Consider the following 25,047-nt stretch of genomic DNA (forward strand, 5'->3'; position numbering starts at 1 on the left):
AAAAATTTCTAAATATGCTGCTAATGGAAAAATGTTGTGTCAAAAATTACCCCAAAATCAAAGTTTGTTTTGTTTAACGACATCACTAGAGCTCATTGATTAATTAATCATCGGCTATTGGATGTCAAACATTTGGTAATACTGATACGTAGTCATTAGAGGAAACCCGCTACATTTTTCTTAATGCAGCAAGGGATTTTTTATATGCACTTTCCCACAAACAGGAAAGCACATACCATGACCTCGGATATACCAGCTGTGGTGCACTGGCTGGAGCGAGAAAAAACCCAATCAGTTGAATGGATCCACTGAGGTGGTTCAATCCTGTGATGCTAGCACCTCAAGCGAGCACTCAATCGACTGAGCTACATGTAAATCCCGCCCCTGCAAAAATTACCAAATGCATGACATCCAACAGCTGATGATTAAAACATCAATGCGTTCTAGTGGTGTCATTAAACAAAACAAACTTTAACTTGTATACATCAAATCATCACAAAAATATGGTATGTTACCCGTATGTATAATATTGCTCAATGAGAAAATACTCCTTTTTCAAATCCTAAGGTGCAGCCTTAATGTGTAAAGAATAGCATGAGGGTTGGAATTCCGTCAGTTGGCTGCTTAACATACCATATATTGCCGTGTATTAGCAGACTTTTGAAGTCTAGAAATACTTTCCAAAATAAGAGAGTCGGTTGATACACGGAGGCAACAAACTGATTCATAAAATTCCGATCAAAAACACTCCCGACTGCGACTTACAAATTTTGATGAGACCCTTACAGCTTTTCACAGCTTATGTAACAATAATTTGTGCACAGTATAAATAAAACACCCCATCATGTAATATTATGCAGTTTTTTGTTCTTTAATGCATTAATACATGTAGTTTGATGAATAATAAAAACTACTTGTTTTATTGTCATTTCAATGGTAAAAACGTGTTCCGCCATCTTTGACAACTCTGTCTATATCATTTTGTAAGCTCTTATTTGATTGAATCACACGATTTTGTGTAAACAACATCCATGGACCACAGAAATGTTTCTTTCTGTGTGGGAGAAAACAGGGACTAAACATGCCTTAATGAGTTTATTATTTGGTGTCCAGTGAATAATTAAATTATATATGTGCAGTGATATCTTGTTACAGCTTGAATTGTTTATTTTCTTGCTATGATTTATCAGTGCTAAATTAGTTTTGCACAGAATGAAAGACGTTAGCATTGCAATAATGATTACCGTGTCTGTAATAATTCAAGGGGAAAAAATACAATGAAAAAGAAAAGCACAAGTCTATTTGTTGACAGTATTATTGAAATCAATACAATGTACAACTGGACAAAAGATGACTTCGGCTTATACACGAGGCCGATGATTTTGTACTTGATATTTAGGGTCAAACTAAGAGGTTGGCCTATACAAGGAGTCAGCTAATACACAGCAATATACGGTACATGTAGGTTTTACAGGTGTTACTTTCCTATTAACTGAATTTTAGTACTTTTTATCAGTTTTAAAGAACATTTTCCATGACCTTTTCAAGAAAAAAAATTATAATCATCAACATACTTTTATAATGTATTGATACAAAATGCCACAAGTTTTGCATTACTTTGAATGGAATTTTTTTTGTAATCAATTATTTTGAACAGAATTTCCATGACTCAAATAAAAATTCCATGACTTTCCAGGCCTATAAAGGTAGTACTAAACCAAATAACTTTCTGCTGGGTCAAAGTGCACCCAACTTTTGATAGAGAAGTTAACACCACAAGTCCTGTGATTGGTGATAAATGTGAGTGTGTTGGTTGTAAAAAAAAAAGAAGATTCAACTGGACAAAAAATGTATGCAATTTTATTTCATCTAGTACCACTGTCAAGTAGTCTTGTGGTTGAAACATGTATGGGGTACCTGTAAAAAAACAAAAACAGTACTCAAATTTTGTGCGAAACTAGGGGTGTTGTAAAAACATCTATTTATACTGAAAATGAGCCATGCCAGGTACCGTTTTCTTCAGTTAATATTTTAAGGTATGGGTTGTAGTACTGATATTTATAGGTCATAATTTGGTTGATATATTACATATAGTGTTTTTAAACACAAACGTTAACATGGTCATCTATGGGATTTTAATTGATATAGTACACCCTATAATGACATTTGCAATTTTATGACTTTCCTGTCAGGAACGCTGTTCCAAAACCCTCCCTCGTACTTACTCCATGTAGGCGGTCGTTTACTTTTGGCTATTTCATACTTCTGCTTGTGACGGTTCAACTTTCTTAGAAAGCGTGCCTGACAACATAAGAACACAATGACAAGAATCGTGAAGAATCAAACGTCTCGCAGTTTACAGATAAACCGATTAGCTGAATAAAGAATTAATTTTTAACATAATATTCAGGATTAATCTAGTTCTTGAAGAAAGAAAGAAATTAAAACTAACTTTTTACAGGGCTACTGTAGCTCTGGGTGAGAAAAACAATTTGCCAAATTGTCTATTAAAGGCATACTGACACAGACCACTGACATGTTTCATGGCCTAACGAAGTATTACTTAAAAATATATATATTTGATTTGTCCCTAAACATACAATGTACTTTATTCAACCATCTACGTAACCACCATACTCCACTTATTAATGATATTTTGTAAAAATAATTGAATTATGGCAATGGTCCATAAATCAAAAACTAACATTGCTGAGAGAGTTGACATGGATTTCACTCCATCATGGTGTAGTTAAAGTGATGCAATAGTTAGATTTGGTGCGTAAAAATTAATGTAATTTTTATTTATAATTCATTAAAAGAGAAATAAGGTCCTTAAATCTGTGACAGTATGCCTTTAAACTTCAAAACTTGCAGTAATTGTCAGTTATTTTCTAAAAAATGTCAGTTATTACATGTAATTATTTTGCCAAACTCAAATAAAATTCGCCAACTGCTTTCTAAATTCACAACTGGCGAATTTGGCAGAGTGCCAGAGCTAGCCCTGCTTTTATAAATTAAATTTTATTTTAAGATACTCTGAGAACATTCACAGATCTAACTATAAACCAAGTTTCATCAGTCTAAGCCGTATACATGTAGTTTATGAGATATGGAACTAAATGCAAAAACATAATATTAGAGCAAAACGCAAAAGCTGACAATTGATGTCTCTACTGCCAGAAAAGCAATACCATATCTCGCCTTTTAACTTCATCAAGGTGACAAAGTAAAATGATGTATCTTAAAAATGCAAGCACTTATTAATAAGTATTCAAGACTAGTAAGAATGGAGAGATACGTTGACTGACAAAACAGCGACAAGCTCAAAATAATAATAATACCTGCCAGTTTAGAGCCATGACTTGAAAGATGCAGTAATAAAAAGTTTGGTTTGTTTAACAACACCACTAGAGCACACTGATTTATTAATCATCGGCCATTAGAAGTCAAACATTTTGTAATTTTGACATATAGTCTTAGAGATGAAACCCGCTACATTTTTCCATAAGTAGCAGGGGATCTTTTATATGCACCATCCCACAGACTGGGTAGCACATACCACAGCCTTTGAAATACCAGTTGTGGTGCAATGGCTGGAACGAGAAATAGCCCAATGGGTTCATTGACGGGGATCAATCCTAGACCGACCGTGCATCAGGTGGACACTTTAACACTGGGCTACAGCCTGCACCTGTATATGACATTGGCACATTTGAAATATGTCTACATACAGCAAAATAACTGTTTCACTCTTGGCAATTCTTTTAAAAACTGCCATGGAAAACAAATTCTTACGTTCGAGCCCTGTGTTTTAGTCTGTTGATAATGAAAGAAGGACAGAAATGTTTTATTTAACGACGCACTCAACACATTGTATTTACGGTTATACGGCGTCAGACATATGGTTACGGACCACACAGATATTGAGAGAGGAAACCTGCTGTCGGCACTTTATGGTCTACTCTTTTCGATTAGCAGCAAGGGATCTTTTATATGCGCCATCCCACAGACAGGATAGTACATACCACGGCCTTTGATATACCAGTCGTGGTGCACTGGCTGAAACGAGAAATAGTCCAATGGGCCCACTGACGGGGATCGATCCCAAACGGACCGCAAATCGAGCGAGCGCTGTACCACTGGGCTACGTTTCACCCCATTGATAATGGATTCAATTCCATCATGACAAAATCTTTTAATTACTTAGTATCAGACAAAAAACCCCAAAAAAACCCAAACAAACGAAACCTTACATTTTCTTTTTCGTCTTCGATGGACTTTTCTGAATGAGTTTTAATGTGAGATTGGATAGCCAACCAGTTCCGACGTTTTGCTTTAGCGGCATTCTTCTCCGCGTGCAGCTTACAGTAGGCATAAAATGGATCCGCTATATCCTGCAACAAAAATGACACAAATTTATTAAATACTTAATTTAAAAAACATTATGATGGGATTAACTTGCAGGGCTTCTAGTATTTTTATAAAATCCACTAGCCATGGGATCAGTGATTAAAAAAATCCACCAGCCATGGGATCAGTGATTAAAAAAATCCACCAGCCATGGGATCAGTGATTAAAAAAATCCACTAGACATGGGATCAGTGATTAAAAAAATCCACCAGCCATGGGATCAGTGATTAAAAAAATCCACTAGCCATGGGATCAGTGATTAAAAAAATCCACTAGCCATGGGATCAGTGATTAAAAAAATCCACTAGCCATGGGATCAGTGATTAATTTTTTTTGACTAGCCACGATTAAAAATTGACTAGCCCTACTTTACTTCAAGTTAATATAATTTTACTAAATAATAGTAATAATCAGATATGTCACCTAAAGATGGAGATATAGCTTAAAAACATTAACACTGGGGGGGGGGGGGGGGGGGTTGGGGCAGGATATTCATATTTACAACACAGACTTAATTGCAACATTTGACCTTTGTTTTTTTCACTAGCCGTTGGGCATGGCAATAGTAGTTATTTACTAGCCCAACATTGAATATCACTAGCCATGGTAGTGGGGCTACCATAATCTAGAAGCTCTGACCTGTTTTACAAAACAATCATGAGAATTTTATTTTAAATTTGAGATATTATTTTAACATTAAAGGTGGGAATTTAGTGTTGATTCACAAACAAAACTACATATAATATTGCTTGATTTACATGTACACTGAATATCGAGACAAATTTGTCGTTTTAAACATAGGAATATTATGTATTATAATAATTTTTATATATTTATATATGTTAAAAACAATTCCACTTTTTTTTTTTGAAAAGATTATTATTATTATTATTAATAATAGTATAACAAATTTAAAATAAAACACAATGAATTTAACACAACGTGGCCACAATTGACAAATGTAATATTATGTTTCCAGGTACATTGTACTTGGAACCGATACGAAGGAAGGAAATGTTTTATTTAACGACGCACTCAACACATTTTTTTACAGTTATATGGCGTCGGACATATGGTTAAGGACCACACAGATATTGAGGGAGAAAACCCGCTGTCACCACTTCATGGGCTATTCTTTTCTATTATATGCACCATCCCACAGATAGGATAGCACATACCACAGCCTTTGATGTACCAGTCGTGATGCACTGGCTGGAGCAAGAAATTGGAACCGTTAGAGCATTGAATACATGTACAAATGTAGCATTGTGTAGTTTCTTATTTAGAATAGTATTGTTTCACATCTAGTTATTATCACTAATTTGTCCAGCAATCGACAACCAATAGTTTTCTAATGATATCTATTTATTTAACGACACACTCAACACATTTTATTTACGGTTATATGGCAAACTGTAATGTTATCAGGCCTGTCAATTATAAGACTTTAAATGTCATGGCAACAACATACAAACTGTATGCATGTGATGTAATTTGAGATTAAGTGTAGACTCTAAATGTTTTATAAGCACAGGCCCTGGAGGCAATTAAATACTCATCACATATCCTGACCATGCACCATTTCTAAACGTCCGGAATCATCAAATATCACAACAAGACAGTATCTGGAGAGTTCATCAGATACATTTCATTTTATTTCAACTTATTTTCGTGCTTATATCCAATTAAGGTTCAATCACGCTGTCCTGGGCACACAACTCAGCTGTCTAGGCTGTTAGTTGTGAGTGGTTAGTGGGAGAGAAGAGTGTGTAGTGGTCTTACACCTATCCATTGAGTTGTTATAACTCGCTCTAGGTAGGAGCCGGTACTGAGCTGCGAACCCTGTACCTACCAGCCTTATGTCCGATGGCTTAACCATGACACCACCGAGGCTGAAACATTTCAACTCTAGCCTCACATTAGGACAACCAAGAAGCCTCAGTATACCAAAATAAATATTTAAGCAAGAAGATGAAGTTTCAGCCTGAATACATTTGCAAAGGTCTGTGTCTTTGTCTCTCTCTCTGTCTCTCTCTTTTTCAATCGCTGTATCTCTCTGTATAACTCTCTCTCTCTCTCTCTCTCTCTCTCTCTCTCTCTCTCTCTCTCTCTCTCTCTCTCTCTCTCTCTCTCTCTCTCTCTAATATGTCAAAAACATTCTGAGAGTACTGCTAAAGCGATACATGTTCCCTATTGTATGTCCTAAGTTCAAGGGCCATAACTCTGTCAAAAGTAGGTAAATCACAATGAAAGTTGAACTTGATCTGTAACCATAGGCTACACGATAAGGCTATACACAAAATTTCAGCACAAAATCTTGAAAAGTCCGAAAAACTATCTGTGGGACATACGGACAGACACACAGACAGGACGGAGATGAAACCTATAGTGCCCTCCGGTTCAGTCAGTAGGCAACAAATAAAATGCAGTAAAATCATACCATGGCTTCTTCGTGGGAGGCTTCTGACAGAAATCCTTCACGTTGAGCACTGTTAGAAAGAAATATATCATATAGTGTGTAACACAAATGTGGAAGGAAATGTTTTATTTAATGACGCACTCAACACATTTTATTTACGGTTATATGGCGTCAGACATATGGTTAAGAACCACACAGATATTGAGAGAGGAAACCCGCTGTCGCCACTTCATGAACTACTCTTTTCGATTTGCAGCAAGGGATCTTTTATATGCACCATCCAACAGACAGTATAGTACATAACACGACCTTTGTTACACCAGCTATGGAGAACTAGCTGGAATGAGAAATAGCCTAATGGGTCCACCAACGGGGATTGATCCTAGACTGACTGCACATCAAGCGAACACTTTACCACTGGACTACGTCCTGCCCCCCACAAATGTGGAGAAACATTGTCACGTTAAAGTAAAACATGACAACGTTAATTATGAAAGCATGAGTTACCCTTTCTTATTAGTATTATGCCATCATTAGATATACATTTATATTGATTTAACTGAATTAAGTGGTAAACAACTGTCACAAAAGACATTTACATAATCATCATTATCATTACTGTTATAAGTTGTTTGTGTATTTGAATATACAAACAAATTAGAACAGTTACTGTAAACAAGGATACTTAAATATAAAATCTATTTTATTTTTTATTTTTATTCAAATGAATTGAGGCCAGCAGTTTAACTGACTAATGAATTGAGGCCAGCAGTTTAACTGATGAATTGAGGCCAGCAGTTTAACTGACTAATTAATTGAGGCCGGCAGTTTAACCGAGTAATGAATCGAGTCCGGCAGTTTAACTGACTAATGAATTGAGGCTGGCAGTTTAACTGACTAATGAATTGAAGCCAGCAGTTTAACTGATTAATGAATTGAGGCCAGCAGTTTAACTGACTAATGAATTGAGGCCAGCAGTTTAATTGACTAATGAATTGAGGCTTGCAGTTTAACTGACTAATGAATTGAGGCCAGCAGTTTAACTGACTAGTGAATTGAGGCCAGCAGTTTAACTGACTAATGAATTGAGGCCAGCAGTTTAACTGACTAATGAATTGAGGCCAGCAGTTTAACTGACTAATGAATTGAGGCCAGCAGTTTAACTGACTAATGAATTGAGGCCAGCAGTTTAACTGACTAATGAATTGAGGCCAGCAGTTTAACTGACTAATGAATTGAGGCCAGCAGTTTAACTGACTAATGAATTGAGGCCAGCAGTTTAACTGACTAATGAATTGAGGCCGGCAGTTTAACTGACTAATGAATTGAGGCCGGCAGTTTAACTGACTAATGAATTGAGGCCAGCAGTTTAACTGACTAATGAATTGAGGCCAGCAGTGAGACAAATATTTGAGAACATCACTAGCCTTCAAAGAAGCATAGTACTTATACATTTGATAATTTCCAAGACCGAGGGTTAAGTGATGAAAGTTACCCACCAGCTGACATGGAAGAACGTTCGACACATCCCGGCATCACACCCAATACATACACCGGTCCGAGCGAAACGCAGGTCTTCACAGAGAGCACATTCCTGAAACAAATACATTAATATAGCACTTAAAAACACTTTATACACATATTTACATTCAAACGTCACTTAAAAACACTTCATACACATATTTAAATTCAAACGTCACTTAAAAACACTTCATACACATATTTACATTCAAACGTCACCTAAAAACACTTCATACACATATTTACATTCAAACGTCACTTAAAAACACTTCATACACATATTTACATTCAAATGTCACTTAAAAACACTTCATACACATATTTACATTCAAACAGCACCTAAAAACACTTCATACACATATTTACATTCAAACAGCACCTAAAAACACTTCATACACATTTTACATTCAAACAGCACCTAAAAACACTTCATACACATATTTACATTCAAACAGCACCTAAAAACACTTCATACACATATTTACATTCAAACACTTAAAAACACTTCATACACATACTTACATTCAAACAGCACCTAAAAACACTTCATACACATATTTACATTATTTACATTCAAACAGCACTTAAAAACACTTCATACACATATTTACATTCAAACAGCACTTAAAAACACTTCATACACATACATGTATTTACATTCAAACAGCACTTAAAAACACTTCATACACATATTTACATTCAAACAGCACTTAAAAACACTTCATACACATACATGTATTTACATTATTTACATTCAAACAGCACTTAAAAACACTTCATACACATATTTAAATTCAAACGTCACTTAAAAACACTTCATACACATATTTACATTCAAACGTCACTTAAAAACACTTCATACACATATTTACATTCAAACGTCACTTAAAAACACTTCATACACATATTTACATTCAAATGTCACTTAAAAACACTTCATACACATATTTACATTCAAACAGCACCTAAAAACACTTCATACACATATTTACATTCAAACAGCACCTAAAAACAGTTCATACACATTTTACATTCAAACAGCACCTAAAAACACTTCATACACATATTTACATTCAAACAGCACCTAAAAACACTTCATACACATATTTACATTCAAACAGCACCTAAAAACACTTCATACACATATTTACATTCAAACAACACTTAAAAACACTTCATACACATACTTACATTCAAACAGCACCTAAAAACACTTCATACACATATTTACATTCAAACAGCACTTAAAAACACTTCATACACATATTTACATTCAAACAGCACTTAAAAACACTTCATACAAATACATGTATTTACATTATTTACATTCAAACAGCACTTAAAAACACTTCATACACATATTTACATTCAAACAGCACTTAAAAACACTTCATACACATATTTACATTCAAACAGCACCTAAAAACACTTCATACACATTTTACATTCAAACAGCACATTTACATTCAAACAGCACTTAAAAACACTTCATACACATATTTACATTCAAACAGCACTTAAAGCTAGTTTTGTGTAATAACAGCACTAGAACATTAATTTATTAATCACAGAACTCTACATTGCGACCAAATTGGAATTAGGATATATACAAATATGCCTCAATGTATTTCATTTTATTTTTATTTCCATGCTTATTTAGGTTCATGCACGCTGTCCTGGGCACACACCTCAGCTATCTCGGTTGTCTGTCCAGGACAGTGGGTTAATTGTTAGTGGTTAGTGAGAGAGAAGAGGGTGTAATGGTCTTACACCTACCCTTGAGCCCTTAGGAACTTGCTCTTGGTTGGAGCTGGTACCGGGCTGCGAACCCTGTACCTACCAGCCTGTAGTCCGATGGCTTAACCACTGCACCACCGAGACCAGTCCGAATGTATTACTTACAATGTTACAACTATGAGGCACTTTCTTCCCCTTTTCGATGGAAAATACTTAGTACTTTTTTTTTTCAAATCTGATTTGTTACAAATAAAATGTGTCATTAATGCATGAATTAAAAAGCAAAGGAAAATAATTTTTTCAAACCAATATTTCTGCTTATCACATATTTATAACAGTATGCATCAATAAATTTAAATACTGTTTTTTGCATTTTAGTACCATTTTTTAAATCAGATTATTACAATCTACTTTCTGATGTAATACAATTACAGATACTAGTCACCCAGTACATATACCAATTGTACAATTGTTTCTCTGATACACTTAATGCTTTCCAAAGTTTGTTAATTAATATTTGTACCAATGGGTACACTTACACAGACACGCACACACAAACACACACAAACACACACACACATTCATACATACACTATAATGGTATATAAACTTGGCTCCTAATTTTGCTATTTGGCACCTAAAAAAATAGAAGTAGGCGCCATCTGCTCCCAGACCGAAAAGTGAACATAGAAGGCTGAATCATCGGATACTGGATGTTAAATATTTGATAATTCTGACATATAATCTTACGAGTAGAAATCTGCTACATTTTCCATTAGTAGCAAGGGGTCTTTTATATGCACCATTGCACAAACAGGATAGCACATACCATGGCCTTTGATATACCAGCTGTGGTGGACTGGTTAGAACAAGAAATAGCCCATTGAGCCCACCAACAAGGATCGATCTTAGACTGACCTTGCATCAGGCCGAAGCTTTACCATTGGTCTAGGTCGAGCCCTTCTGATCTTTGCAAAAAACACAGGGCAAAAGAAAAAATGAAATCAGCTATATTTGGGATTTTGTTAAGACTCGAACAAAAAACACAATAAATGTGTAGAAAATGACAAGAGAAAATGTGAGATCAGCTATTTTTGAGATTTTGTTAACACAGGGCTAGCTCTGCCACTCGCGAATTTTAAGAACAATTGACAAAATTTATTTTAATTTGGCGAAAAAAATTTACAATAAATTTTGGAAATAGCTTTAGGTTTTGCATTCTTGAGATAATTTGGCGAAATTTTCTGATCACTCAGAGCTAGCCTTGTAAGACTTGACTAAATCCACCAAAATGTGTAGAAAATGACAGGAGAAACACACAGAAAGTGACCTTTGCCCCCCATCTGGAATACGGCATCTCAAAGAGAGTCACTGGACTCAGCCTGTCGACATCTCCAAACGCCACGCCCGGAGTATAGAGAGCACAAACCAAGTGGACCCACCTACAACAAACCAGAAATCATTACAATTAAGTACTGACATACTAGACACCTGACAACATTACAAACAGAAGAAAGTTTGTTTTGTTTAATGACACCACTAAAGCATATTGATATATTAATTATCGCTATTGGAGGTTAAACATTTGGTAATTCTGACTCTGATTGGAATGAGTAAAAACCCAATCAGTTAATGGATCCACTATGGTGGTTCGACGTAAGCACCTCAAGCGAGCACTCAAACAACTGAGCTAAATCCCGTTCTCCCAACAACGTTATGTACTACCACAGTTTAAAGTTTGCAATTCTGCAAGATTAGTCAAGTTTTTTGCTGGTACTGAAGGTTGTTTTGTTTAACGACACCACTAGAACTAGATTTATTAATCACCAGCTATTGGATGTCAAACATTTGATAATTTTAACATATAATCTTAGAGAGAAAACCTGCTAGATTTTTTCATCAGTCGCAAGGCATCTTTTATATACACCATCCCAGACAGGATAACACATACCACAGCCTTTGATATACCAGTTGTGGTGCACTTGCTAGAACGGGAAATAGCCCAATGGGCCCAACAACCACGATCGATCACAAACTGACCGCGATCGATCACACACTGACCATGATCGATCACAAACCGACTGTGATGGATCACAAACAGACTGTGATTGATCAAAAACCAACTGTGATTGATCACAAACCAACCGTGATTGATCATAAACCAACTGTGATCGATCACAAACCAACCGTGATTGATCACAAATCAACTGTGATCGATCACAAACCAACCGTGATTGATCACAAATCAACTGTGATCGATCACAAACCTACTGTGATTGATCACAAACCGACTGTGATGGATCACAAACAGACTGTGATTGATCACAAACCAACCGTGATTGATCACAAATCAACTGTGATCGATCACAAACAAACTGTGATTGATCACAAACCAACCGTGATTGATCACAAATCAACCGTGATCGATCACAGACCGACTGTGCATCAAGCGAGTGCTTTACCACAGATATACATGGGAACAGAATAACCATACAGACTTAAAATATCAACAGAAATTAAATTGAGAAATGGCAAACAAATTATGCAAGATCGAAAGTGTGGATGTAGCAAGAATTTCGATCTCAAATTTGTGACTCAATAATATGTATATAGATATAAAGCATTGACTGAAAGGTTCAAACTGTGGGTGCCATTTTTATCAACAAGAAAAATCACAAGAACATACACATAGATGTTACTAAGGTGGTACACGCAAAGATAAACTAAAGTACTAATCAAAATTAAACCCAGGTGATTTTCCAGTCTTACATATTAGTTATGAAAATCCCTGGAATAAAAATCATAAAAATGTGTCAGTATTATCATGACCTGTTATGGTATTCAAACAACAGGTAGAAAAAATTACAATAAATGACCTATTATAGATCAAAATATGAGATATATTTACATACCGGTATTTACAATTTTACTGCAAAACATATGCAATCTGGAACAGACTATAACACCCAGATTGATACTGATTAAAGCTGACAGGTCAGGTCACAAGTACTAAATTAAGCAGAGGGGTGGTCTCAGGTGTGTTCAATATCAAACTGGGTGTTATAGTCTGTATCAAATTACATACGTTTTGCAGTAAAACTGTAAATACATCTCATATTTCGATCTATAATAGGTCATTTATTGTCATTTTTTGGACCGGTTGTTTGAATACCATAACAGGTCATGATAATACTGACACATTTTTATGGTTTTTATTCCAGGTATTTTTATAACTAATATGTAAGACTGGAAAATCATCTGGGTATAATTTTAATTAGTACTTTAATATTATTGTTAACAGACAAAGATAAACTAACACAAATATAAAACAACATTATTCCAAACAGGGGTGGGTGGGATGTAGCCCAATGGTAAAGCACTCGCTTGATGCGCGGTCGGTTTAGGATTGATCTGCGTCGGTGGCCCCATTGAGCCATTTCTCGTTCCAGCCAGTGCTACACAACTGGTGTAACAAAGGTCGTGGTTATGTACTATTTGGTCTGTGGGATGGTACATGTATAAAAGATCCCTTGCTCTAATTGAAAAGAGTAGCCCATAAAGTGGCAACAGCAGGTTTCCTCTCTCTATATCTGTGTGGTCCTTAACCATATGCCTGATGCTATATAACTGTACATAAAATGTGTTAAGTGCGTCGTTAAATAAACATTGCCTTCCTATTCCTAACAGACAAAGATAAACCAATATTATTCCTAACAAAGATAATATAACGTTATTCTTGACAGACAAAGATAAATGAATATTATTCATAACAGACAAAGATAAACTAATATTATTCTTAACAAAGAGATGTCACTTACTTGCCAGCATCTGTCTCCTTGTAGATTCCTCCAAAATTTGGACACAGCTCGCAATGCTGAAGAAAAAAAGATGTATCCATTTGTAGAGGTTAATTGTCGTCTCACCACAAACACAGATTTATAATCACTAAAGTGCAACATATTTTCATACACACCTTCTATTATATAGTACATTACAAAACAATAATTATCTGGCAGTTGCTACATTTATAAATTTTATATAGAGGCCTACATGTATGGTGTTAATAATATAACTCTGAAGTACAATATAATTATATACCAAAAACATAAATTAGGTATTTTGGAACCATAAAAACATTTTAGTTCCCATTATCACAAAAATGGCTTTAACCATCAGGAATAAGTTTTGTGGAATTTTGGAAAATGATAATTGTTGAAAACTAATTGAGATAATAATTTTTGTAACGGATACATAAGCAATACTGCTTCTCAGGATATACTAGTATATCTGAATCGGTAAATATAACAAAACAGATGGCATACTTAGAGTTTAAGTTGGATGATAAGGAAATCTGTAGTCAAATTCAAGTAGCATTTAGTTAGACAGAATTATTTTTAAAACAGCAGTACACCTACAAACAACACACGGTTTTCAAATTAGCTTTTGGTGAATTGGTAAAGACAAACATGTATCTTCACTAAATTCAACTCTAAATCACATTTGGCGATTTGGCGAACAACAGTGTTAACCAAGCCTACTAATAACATTGTGTCCAGGGCCATACCCTGATAAAAATGGGGGGGGGGGGGGGGGGGGCACTACTTTTTATAAATAAATGAAACACCATACAAATTAAACCCTGAGATGTATATGCTATTTTCTGGAGTGAAAAAAAAGAAGAAAAAAATAAGATTCTTAGGGGGGCAATAGTACCACCCCCCCCCCCCCCCCCCCACCCCCTGCCCCCCGGAGGGTATGGCTCTGGTGTCTGGACATAAATAGCGAAACATCGAATACTGTGTTACACTGCTACTCATTTTCAGTTTCTTGAAAATTAAAAACAAACATTTTTAAAGTAAATAATTAGGGCAACCTAATTTTTTTTTTTTTATGGGCAATCCGAGTGTGGGCTCCTTTGGACAAGCTCCCAAACTGTTTAAAACTGACTGCTGTCTTTTGTCTATTATTACCCATATGGTTAAACACATTTTGGTACATAACAAAGTGATACATCCCACTAGAACGCCAAGTTGGACGTAACACTTTGTGACGTCATCGTTTGACACACTACAACCTTACAGGAACATCAACTGAACGAGTTAAGTGATATAAATTAAGATCATTTATGGGTAATAAATAGGATATTAAACTCGCTACCATTCTGTATCATCAGAGCTTCTAGATTATGGTAGTCCCACTCCCATGGCTAGTGATATTCAATGCTGGGCTAGCAAATAACTACTATTGTCATGCCAGACGGCTAGTGAATTTTTTTGTGTAAAATATTGCAGTTGAATCTATTTTATTAATATGAATATCCTGCCTTCACCCCAACCCCCAATGTTAGTGTTTTTAAGCTCTATCTCCCTCTTTAGGTGACATAACCAATTATTACTATTATTTAATAAAATTATATTAACATAAAGTAATGTTGGGCTAGTGAATTTTTAATTGTGGCTAGTAAATTTTTTTAAATCACTGATCCCATGGCTTGTGGATTTTATAAAAATTCTAGAAGCACTAATCATGTTTGTTTCCCTCACGAAATAATTTCCACTGTCACTCGCTAAAGCTCGTAAGAAGTGAAAATTATTTCATTTGGGACATAAACATGACAAGAAATGGAAGCTCGTTTAATATCCTATAATTCCGTACTGCTAGGAGCTGAATGAGTTGGAAAAGACAGGATGAGCTCTGAGACGAGCCTGTCTATAAACTATATCATTATAAGCATCCCACCATTACACAAATTACTTTATTCTGATTGGACGACATCACTAAAAAACTGAACGTTATCCTTCGATAAACTACAGAACATGACGTCATTACATAAAACAGGTCAAGGATCTGATTGGTGTGTTGTTTGTAATTATAAAAACTGGTTGTCATTTTATTTGCATTTATCGATGCATAACAGTCATAAATTTTGTATAAAATTGCTATGCTATGCGATTTTATACTTAATTTGTGACTGATATACATCAATAAATTCACAAAAAATGACAAACAATTTTCATAATTACAAACAGCACAACTTATTATTTAGTTAAAAGTGGACATAATTCATAAATCAGTTTCTACCATTATTCCCATGATCTTCCTTAAGTAATGAGGTCCCATTTGATGTAAAGACGTAATTTGTTTAGGTTTTTAGTTTAAAATCCTTCACTACACTATGCAATTGTATGCAGTTTGCAACAGTTTTACATCGATAAATTCATTTTAAAAATATAATTACAAACACTGAAACAAGCAAAAAGAGGTTTCGGTGGTCGAACCCTCCACTTTATCAAGCAAATGTTCTCTTTTTTTTCAATACTTTTTCTGAGGAAGCATGTTTAAAACCCTAATAAATTTTGTTAGCCACAGTTTAGTCCCCAATCCTCTTCTAAAATTTATGCATAAATGCCTGAACACATCATATTTAGTTAAAATACACATAAATCAGCTTCTAGTGTCCTTTCCATGACGGGTGGGATGTAGCCCAGTGGTAAAGAGCTCACTTTGTGTGCGGTCGGTCTGGGATTGATCCCCGTCGGTGAGCCCATTCGGCTATTTCTCGTTCCAGCCAGTGCTCCACAACTGGTGTAACAATGGCTGTGGTATGTACTATCCTGTCTGTGGGATGGTGCATATAAAAGATCCCTTGCTACTAATCGAAAAGAGTAGCGCTTGAAGTGGTGATAGCAGGTTTTCTCTCAATATTTTTGTGGTCCGTAACCATATATCTGATGCCATATAACTGTAAATAAAATATGCTGAGTGTGTCGTTAAATAAAACATTTTCTTTCTTCCTTTCTTTCCATGACCTGTTTCACATAATGAAGTCCCAGCTGGCGCAATCATGTCATTTTCTGAGGTTTATGAAAGGATAACATTAAGTTTTTTCTTCGATGTCCAATCAGAATAGAGTAAATCGTATAAATGTGGAAAGTTTGTAATTATACATCAATAAATTCACACACAATTTTTTTTTCTTATATACATGTAGTACATACATATATGTTTAAACTTAGTTTTCAATAGACACTAGTCTACTCACAGGTGTAACTCCGGACTTGCAGGCATCACAAAACCACGGTTCTGTACTCGCAGACGACTCAGTGCTGGCTGCTGATTGGCTTTCAGTAATTCCATAACAACCTGAAATAGTAACAAGATTGCCTTTTGTAATAATGTTAATTTTATAAATTGTAAATAAAGTAACTAAAGCTCGTGACAACTGAAAAATGTTTCACTCGGGACATAAACATGATATGAAATGGACGCTTATTTAATATCCTACACATGTATAAGTCTTAATACATAAGCATCAACAAACTGACTTTTAACCAACACCCAACGTTCAGTTTTACCATGGTTCACCTGGGAACTACTCTCAACCTGGCAGTGATCAATTGTTTATGGGGGGGGGGGGGGGGGGGGGGGGGGGGGGGGGGGGAGGGGTGGTGGGGGGGGGGAAGGGGGGGGGGGGGGGGGGGGGGGGGGGGTGGGGCGTAGCCCAATGGTAAAGTGTTCACTTGATGTGCGGTCAGTCTGGGATCGATCACCGTCGGTGGGTACATTGAGCTGTTTGTCGTCCCAGTCAGTGACCACAACTTGTATATCAAAGGCTGTGGTATGTGCTATCCTGTCTGTGGGATGGTGCATATAAAAGATCCTTTGCTTAGGGCTAGCTCTGCCACTCGCCAAATTCGCCAATTGCGAATTTTAAAAACAACTGGCATAATTTTATTTTAATTTGGCAAATAAATATCATGTATTAAATGTTATTTCATTAGAAAATAACTGGGTTTTTGCTATTTTTAAAGTTTAAAATGATGATTTGACGAAATTTTCTAATCACCCAGAGCTAGCCAAGCTTGCTACTAATGGAAAAATGTAGCGGATTTCCTCTCTAAGACTATATGTCAAAATTACCAAATGTTTGACATCCAATAGCCGATGATTAATAAATCAATGTGCTCTAGTGGTGTCATTAAACAAAACAAACTTTAACTTGAATGTAATCCAAATAACCTGAGGCTGTATACCTAAACACACGTTACAGAAAGAATCCCGAAACCTCTACCCCAAAACGGTTGATTCCATGTTTGGGATAGGGGTGTCGGGTTTCTGCTCGTGGCAAGTGTACTCTCACTAATGGTGTGAGATGGTGCATATAAAAGATCCCTTGCTACTAATGGAAAAATGTTGCGGGTTTTCTCTCTAAGACTATATGTCACAATTACCAAATTACGGAAAGCCAGTTGTAAACCAAGGCTAGAAGTTGATATGAATTAATTACCCTCGTGAACAGAAACACCACAGTTATCACACTCGACAATCTCATCATCGTCAACACTGCAAAACAAAACAAACCAGCAAACTTGTTATGTGAAAAGCAAAACAAACCAGCAAACTTGTTATGTGAAACGCAAACATTTATTTCATTATACATGTACCTCAAGCACTAAGCAGGGTTTCTGCCAGAGGGTAAAACAGGTACGGCACCATACCCAGAATTTTATTTCTGTAAGTTAACCTTTTGACAAAAAAATTAATTACTTTTATCGTAACAGTACGATTTTCTTGACCCTAACCCTAAACTTAACCTATTTTCATTCTGGGGGAGTACCCCCATACCCCCTGTTGACTGTGGTTGCATTAAATTCCACAGCACCATACCCAAAAACTTCTTTCTGGCAGAAACATTGCTATGGGAATGTTAAATTTGGTGTTACACTATAATGGTAGACGGGTGGTGTGTGTGTGTGGGGGGGGGGGGATCAAAAGCACAATTTGTGGTTAAACTTTATAATAAAAAACCCAGTCATTATTATAGTACCGGTACTATACATGTTCCTGACATTGCCGCAAAGAAGTTTTGTATATCCTAAGTTCAAGGGCCATAACTCTGTGAAAAATGGGTAAATTGCTATGAAGAAGAAGTTTCGTTTTATTTAACGACGCCTCTAGAGCACATTGATTTTTATCTTATCATCGGCTATTGGACGTCAAACATACATGTATGGTCAATCCGACATATTTCTTTAGAGGAAACCTGCTGCCATCACATAGGCTACTCTTTCCGATAAGCTGCAAGGGGTCTTTTATATGCACTTTCCCACAGACAGGACAGCACATACCACGGCCTTTGATGAACCAGTTGTGGACCACTGGTTGGAACAGCCCAAACTGCAAATGGGTCTACTGAGAAGGATCGATCCATTGACTGACTGCTTCACAGGCGGAGACGATACCGCTTGAGCTACATCCCGCTTGCCAATTGCGATGAAAGTCAAACATGATCTTTAACAGAACGCGATAAACCTATACACAAACGTTCAGCTCCATATCTCAAGACATTGAAGAAAAACATCTGTAAAACTATATGTTAAATAGACGAATGGACAGGACAGCTCGATGAAACCTAAATGTGTTGGGCCTCAAGAAGATGGAATGTCCCCCCTCCCCCCCCGCCCCTACTCCCACTCCGCAGTTCCAGCAGGCCAGGATCAGTATAAATTTCACATTACAAGTTTCGAAACATCCAGTATGTCCAAGTAAAACCTAATATAAACAGAGGTTCGACATTAAAGCGACATTCCTGAGTTTGCTGCATTGTAAGATGTTTCAGACTAATACAGTATTTCGACGATTAAACTTTAATATTAAATATATTTTCTTGTTTAGAATATTAATGTCTACATATGTAATGTGTTTCTGGTCGTCTTAATATTTGTAAGAACTGAATTTTGTCTTCAAATAATTTCAAACATACGAAAAAAATTATTTTAGGAAATAAAATGAAATTTAACCTAGTACAAATATTAGAATGATCAGAAACACATTTAATATACAGCTACTAATATTTTATGCAGAAAAATATATTTGATATGTAATTACAATTGTTAAAAAGTCGATAACATCTTTAAAATTGCAGCAAACTCAGTCAAGTTCCTTTAACTGGCAGGGCTTCTAGAGTCCAGTAGCCCAATGCCCATGGCAAGTAATTTTTTACAGCCTGGCAAGCAAATGTTTTCTCTAACCAAGTCTAGTGGGGGAAAAAATCCCAACCGAAATGTGATCGTTTTCCTTTTAAACGGGCGGGACATAGCCCAGTGGTACAGCGTTCGCTCGATGCGCTGTCGGTGTGGGATCGATCCCCGTCGGTGGGCTCATTGGGCTATTTCTTGTTCTAGCCAATGCACCACGACTGGTATATCAAAGGCCGTGGTATGTACTACCCTGTCTGTCAGATGGTGCATATAAAAGATCCCTTGCTACTAATCGGAAAGAGTAGCCCATGAACTGGCGACAGCGGATTTCCTCTCTCAATATCTGTGTGGTCCTTAACCATATGTCTGACGCCATATAACCGTAAATAAAATGTGTTGAGTGCGTCGTTAAATAAAACATGTCTTTCAGGTTTTTTCCTTTTAAAAAATCATATTGCCAGCCTCTTAGCATTATTGCTGAACTCATTTTACAGCTTTGGACAACAATGGATAAAAAACAATTATATATACTAACAGAAATGAATGCTTTACAAATTATTTGAACTAGAACAAGAACAAATGTGTTTGAAAGAAAAAACTCCTTGTAAATTTGGCCAAAGGTGTTTCACAAGTTTAACAGATGGTGTTTCGCAGTCGGGCAAGCAAATATTTTCTCTAACCCAAAAAGAAAGAAATATTTTATTTAACGACGCACTCAACACATTTTATTTACGGTTATATGGCGTCAGACATATGGTTAAGAACCACACAGATTCTAAGAGGAAACCCGCTGTCGCCACTACATGGGCTACTCTTTCCGATTAGCAGCAAGGGATCTTTTGTTTGCGCTTCCCACAGGCAGGATAGCACAAACCATGGCCTTTGTTGAACCAGTTATGGATCACTGGTCGGTGCAAGTGGTTTACACCTACCCATTGAGCCTTGCGGAGCACTCACTCAGGGTTTGGAGTCGGCATCTGGATTAAAAATCCCATGCCTCGACTGGGATCCGAACCCAGTACCTACCAGCCTGTAGACTGATGGCCTAACCACGACGCCGGTTTTCTCTAACCAAGTCTGATGGCTAGCGAGGGAAAAAATCCCAACCGAAGGGTGATAGTAGCAGGTTTTCTATGATGACTATGTGTCAGAATTACCAAATGTTTGACACCCAATAGCCGATGATTAATTAATCAATGTGCTCTAATGATGTCGTTAAACAAACCAAACTTTTGTATCACATACCTGGTGTCGGTGAGACATACACAACAGATCAGAACCCGGATGTTGTCATGGTGAGCCAGCTGCGTGGTGGTGTCAGTGTCAGGAGCAGTGATAGCATGCTACAATAAAACGGGCACAGATTCAGTTACAATTCTAATTCACTCTTCATACAACACAAAATTTTATTGTCTAATCCGATTCATTTGTAGCAGTAAAAGAAGCATTAAACACTAACGCATATTTTTTTAATTATTATAACCATATTTGATAACTTAAATGGTACTTTACTTAGATTTTATGGTTTAGGTTATCAATTTCTATACATTCGAAGTGTGTTTGGTCATCCTGGTGTTTTTAATATCACAAAATGCATTTCTCATATTTTTAAAAATGCACATGCGTCTTAGAAGGCCACACTTCTTATTTTTTTAGGATTACGAATTTTTTTTTATAGGAGGCAATGTCGGAGGATAGAATAAAAATACAAATACAATTCACCCAATTCCTGTTGTTATTATTATTATTTTGTATTACGGATGTTTTCAGTAAGACAACCGATTTCAGCCAAAACAATGACGTCAACACGTTGTTTTGTGATGTATATTGGCCATACTGAACGCGTTTGGTCTAAATTCCGAACTTGTCGACAGATGAAATGAAATTTCAGCAAAGTCAGAATTGGGTACAAATTAAAGTATTAACACCATTCAAAACATACTTTGTACTACTTTTAATAAAAATCCATCAAGATAAAATTTAAATAAACATATCAATTAATTAATGAAATGTCAAGGGAGAGAACGATTCTTCGGCACGCCGTTTCAGATGGGATTGAATTCCACTTTTTTATATACCACTCCAGGTTGCACCGCACCAAATAAAATACTTCCGCATCAAAGCTGAAAGTGCACCGATAAAATCTTACGGAGTTGGAATTGGATGGGCTTGTAAATACTGATTTAGCTTTATATTTCAAGGCTTGTATTTTTATTTATTTATTATTTCCCGACACCGCCACTGTAAAAATCATAAGTAGGCAGGAAAATAAAATGAAAAATTGGCTGAAAACTGATTTTTTTTTTTTTTTTCATTTTGGCAAAATTAACGTCGGCGGATCCGTAATCCGAAAAAAAAAAAAAGTGTGGCCTAACAGTTATGGAGTAGAGTTTTAGTCTATTTTTAGAGGATATTTCACCATTTCAAAGTCACGGACTCATGTTTCACTCAAATGTAACTTTATCCAAATGTGTTAAAGGTAAACTTAGTGTTAATTTTCACGGGTTGAAACTAGGGTATGTCCCTTTAATGAGTCGGAAATTTGGGGGATTCCCCAAGAGCCTTTTTACATATTCATATTCTACTTCTTGCTGTTTAGTTGGATGTACTTACTTTTAAAATACCAACGATGAATCTTTTCAGAAGCAAAATGTGTGTTCCTCTAAATTTTATGACATAAATGCTGTTTATAACTGTTTGTGTGAGATTATGTTTGTGACGCTGACAGGAATGTGGATGTAAGTACAGGGATGTGCAGAGGCGGATCTAAGGGGGGCCCCCCCTAAATTTTGTGAGTTATAATTTTATTATAAACTGACAATCAAAAGAAAGTATACCAATTATTTTTTCGAAGTATTAAAAATAACACAAAACACAAGTTGATGCAAATGTTATATTTTGAAAGTATAATAATTTGGCGATAAATAAACATGAGTATACTCAATAAAACCCATAAAATGATAATATCACAGTTCACAACAGCACTAGGGGTGAAATGTGCGATTTCATAAAGGACCACTCATAACGAAGGTGAATAAATTTGACCACAAAGAACATGTTTCAATAGCGTGTATGTCCACCATGTGCAAGTATGCAAGCATGGACCCGACGTCAGACAGATTTCCGTCAATGACAATAAGGTCTGTCCGCTGTTGGCCACAAATACCGCCCTAAACCATCACAGATCCACCACCAAACGGTTCAGCACAGAGCTGTTCTCTCTCCTGCACGTCGGTATATCAGAGTCCTGCCATCAGCTCTGAATAACTGGAACCTGCTCTCATCAGAAAAGAGTACACGTTGCCAGTTCCGATGTTGCCAACGTTGAAACTGACGTGCCCAATGTAAACATCGAAGTCGATGTTGCCTCGTCAATGTCATCCCTCTGAATGGTCGATAGGCCCTGATACCATGCTGTCGTAGTCGACGACGTACAGTGTGACGACTAATGACATGTCCAAGGCCAGTCGTTGCAAATGACGTCATAGTGAGGAATCTGTTACGTAAGTGTAAGATGCAGAGATGGCGGTCCTCGTTGGCTGTTGTGACGCGGGGTCTTCAACTTCATGGTCTGTCTGCAGTCCTGCCAGTCACTCTGTAACGCTATATCAACCTGGTGATCGTCAATTTTGTGCAATTCAGGATTCTTGCCACATAGGCATTACTCGCACCCAACCAATAGCTCTCTCTCTTTCTTCAGCAGTTAGCCTTGCCATGTTCTCTGGTGTTTTACTGTTGACTGAGGCATGTTCTAAGCAATGGCACCCTTTTTTACACCCTTATGTGCACGAGTATCATGTTTCTCGTGCAGTATAAATTTGATGAATAAACTCATTTTGCATGTGCGGCATCGCCCAAACGCAGCAATGTGCGACTATTCGTCATTGATTGCATTATAACGAACAATACTGGAACCTATCTAACCTTCCATGAACGTGTATTGTGTTTATTTATCATAAATATAATTGGTATACTTTCTTTTGATCGTCAGTTTATATGAATTTGAAAAAAAAATTACGATCCCTCTCCAAACTTCCCCCAAAGTTCCCTTGGCATTCTGCCTCATGCCATTGGGGCCCCCCCCTAAATTGATTTTCTGGATCCACCACTGATGTGTGAGGGGCTGGAACAAAAAAACCCTTCAAGGGCACCTGCAAGAAAATTGTTGTTTGCAACCCCTGGAACTGCCAACAATTGCATTCAACGCTAACAAATCTAAACTGGTTATAACTTATAATATAAGGGACGGTCCATAAATATTGATGTGCTTCACAACCGAACAATGTTCGGAAGGGGGGGAGGGGGTAAAAGCCATGTTCGGATTGCTTTTCAGGTAAAACATCGGTCCATCGAAGGTCTTAGGGATGGTCCATAAATATCGATGTGCTTCACAATCTGTTAATAAAAGTCATCTTGTAGTACACATTACATCAATGTTTTTATGTTACGATTAGGGGAGGGGGGGGGGGGGGGGGGGAGGGGGACCAAACCCAATCCTAACATTGTTAGGATTATGAAAACCATTGACATTTATGGACCGTCCCTAAGGCACACATCAAAAACTTGAAACCATGTGATATTTTTTAGATCACATACTTTAAGAATTTGATAACTTTGCAAATTAGATGTAAATTAATCGAGGTCACTGCACTAGGTTTATTGACATTTAAACAAACGTACATGGGTGACACTCCATGATTGACGTATGCATTCATAGTCATCAAATAAAAACATTTCAATAGCAGTTTGACACTGAAAGCTGTCCAGCATTCAGAAAACAAAAAACATTAGGCATAACTTTATTATGATGTAAGGACATCTAAAATGACGTCATTCGAGTTTGCCGTCATTTCCATTCAAAAATACACTGCGCCACATATTCTTATGTCATTTGAATATCTAGTAATAGTGGATTGGAATTAAAGTTGTGTGTACAGTTTACAAAAACATGTTGTATTAAGCTTGAGCTTATATGATAGG

The 25,047-nt window shown here is 36.5% G+C and overlaps 1 protein-coding gene across 4 annotated transcripts in view; it reads right to left on the reverse strand.

Moving 5' to 3' along the window:
- The window catches only part of LOC121385254 (PHD finger protein 14-like), a 63,790-nt gene that overhangs the window by 21,774 nt on the left and 16,969 nt on the right, over positions 1-25,047 (reverse strand). For all 4 annotated transcript variants that reach the window (XM_041515859.1, XM_041515858.1, XM_041515856.1 and 1 more), the window contains exons 5-13: positions 21,313-21,410; positions 18,375-18,430; positions 17,130-17,230; positions 13,906-13,961; positions 11,418-11,529; positions 8,329-8,423; positions 6,851-6,899; positions 4,254-4,394; positions 2,226-2,301 (exon numbers count right to left, since the gene is read on the reverse strand). In XM_041515859.1, the coding sequence (XP_041371793.1) occupies positions 2,226-2,301; positions 4,254-4,394; positions 6,851-6,899; positions 8,329-8,423; positions 11,418-11,529; positions 13,906-13,961; positions 17,130-17,230; positions 18,375-18,430; positions 21,313-21,410 (784 nt within the window). The remainder of the gene's footprint in view (positions 1-2,225; positions 2,302-4,253; positions 4,395-6,850; positions 6,900-8,328; positions 8,424-11,417; positions 11,530-13,905; positions 13,962-17,129; positions 17,231-18,374; positions 18,431-21,312; positions 21,411-25,047) is intronic.

This window comes from Gigantopelta aegis, chromosome 11, assembly GCF_016097555.1.
Source record: "Gigantopelta aegis isolate Gae_Host chromosome 11, Gae_host_genome, whole genome shotgun sequence".
Taxonomy (NCBI): Eukaryota; Metazoa; Mollusca; class Gastropoda; order Neomphalida; family Peltospiridae; genus Gigantopelta; species Gigantopelta aegis.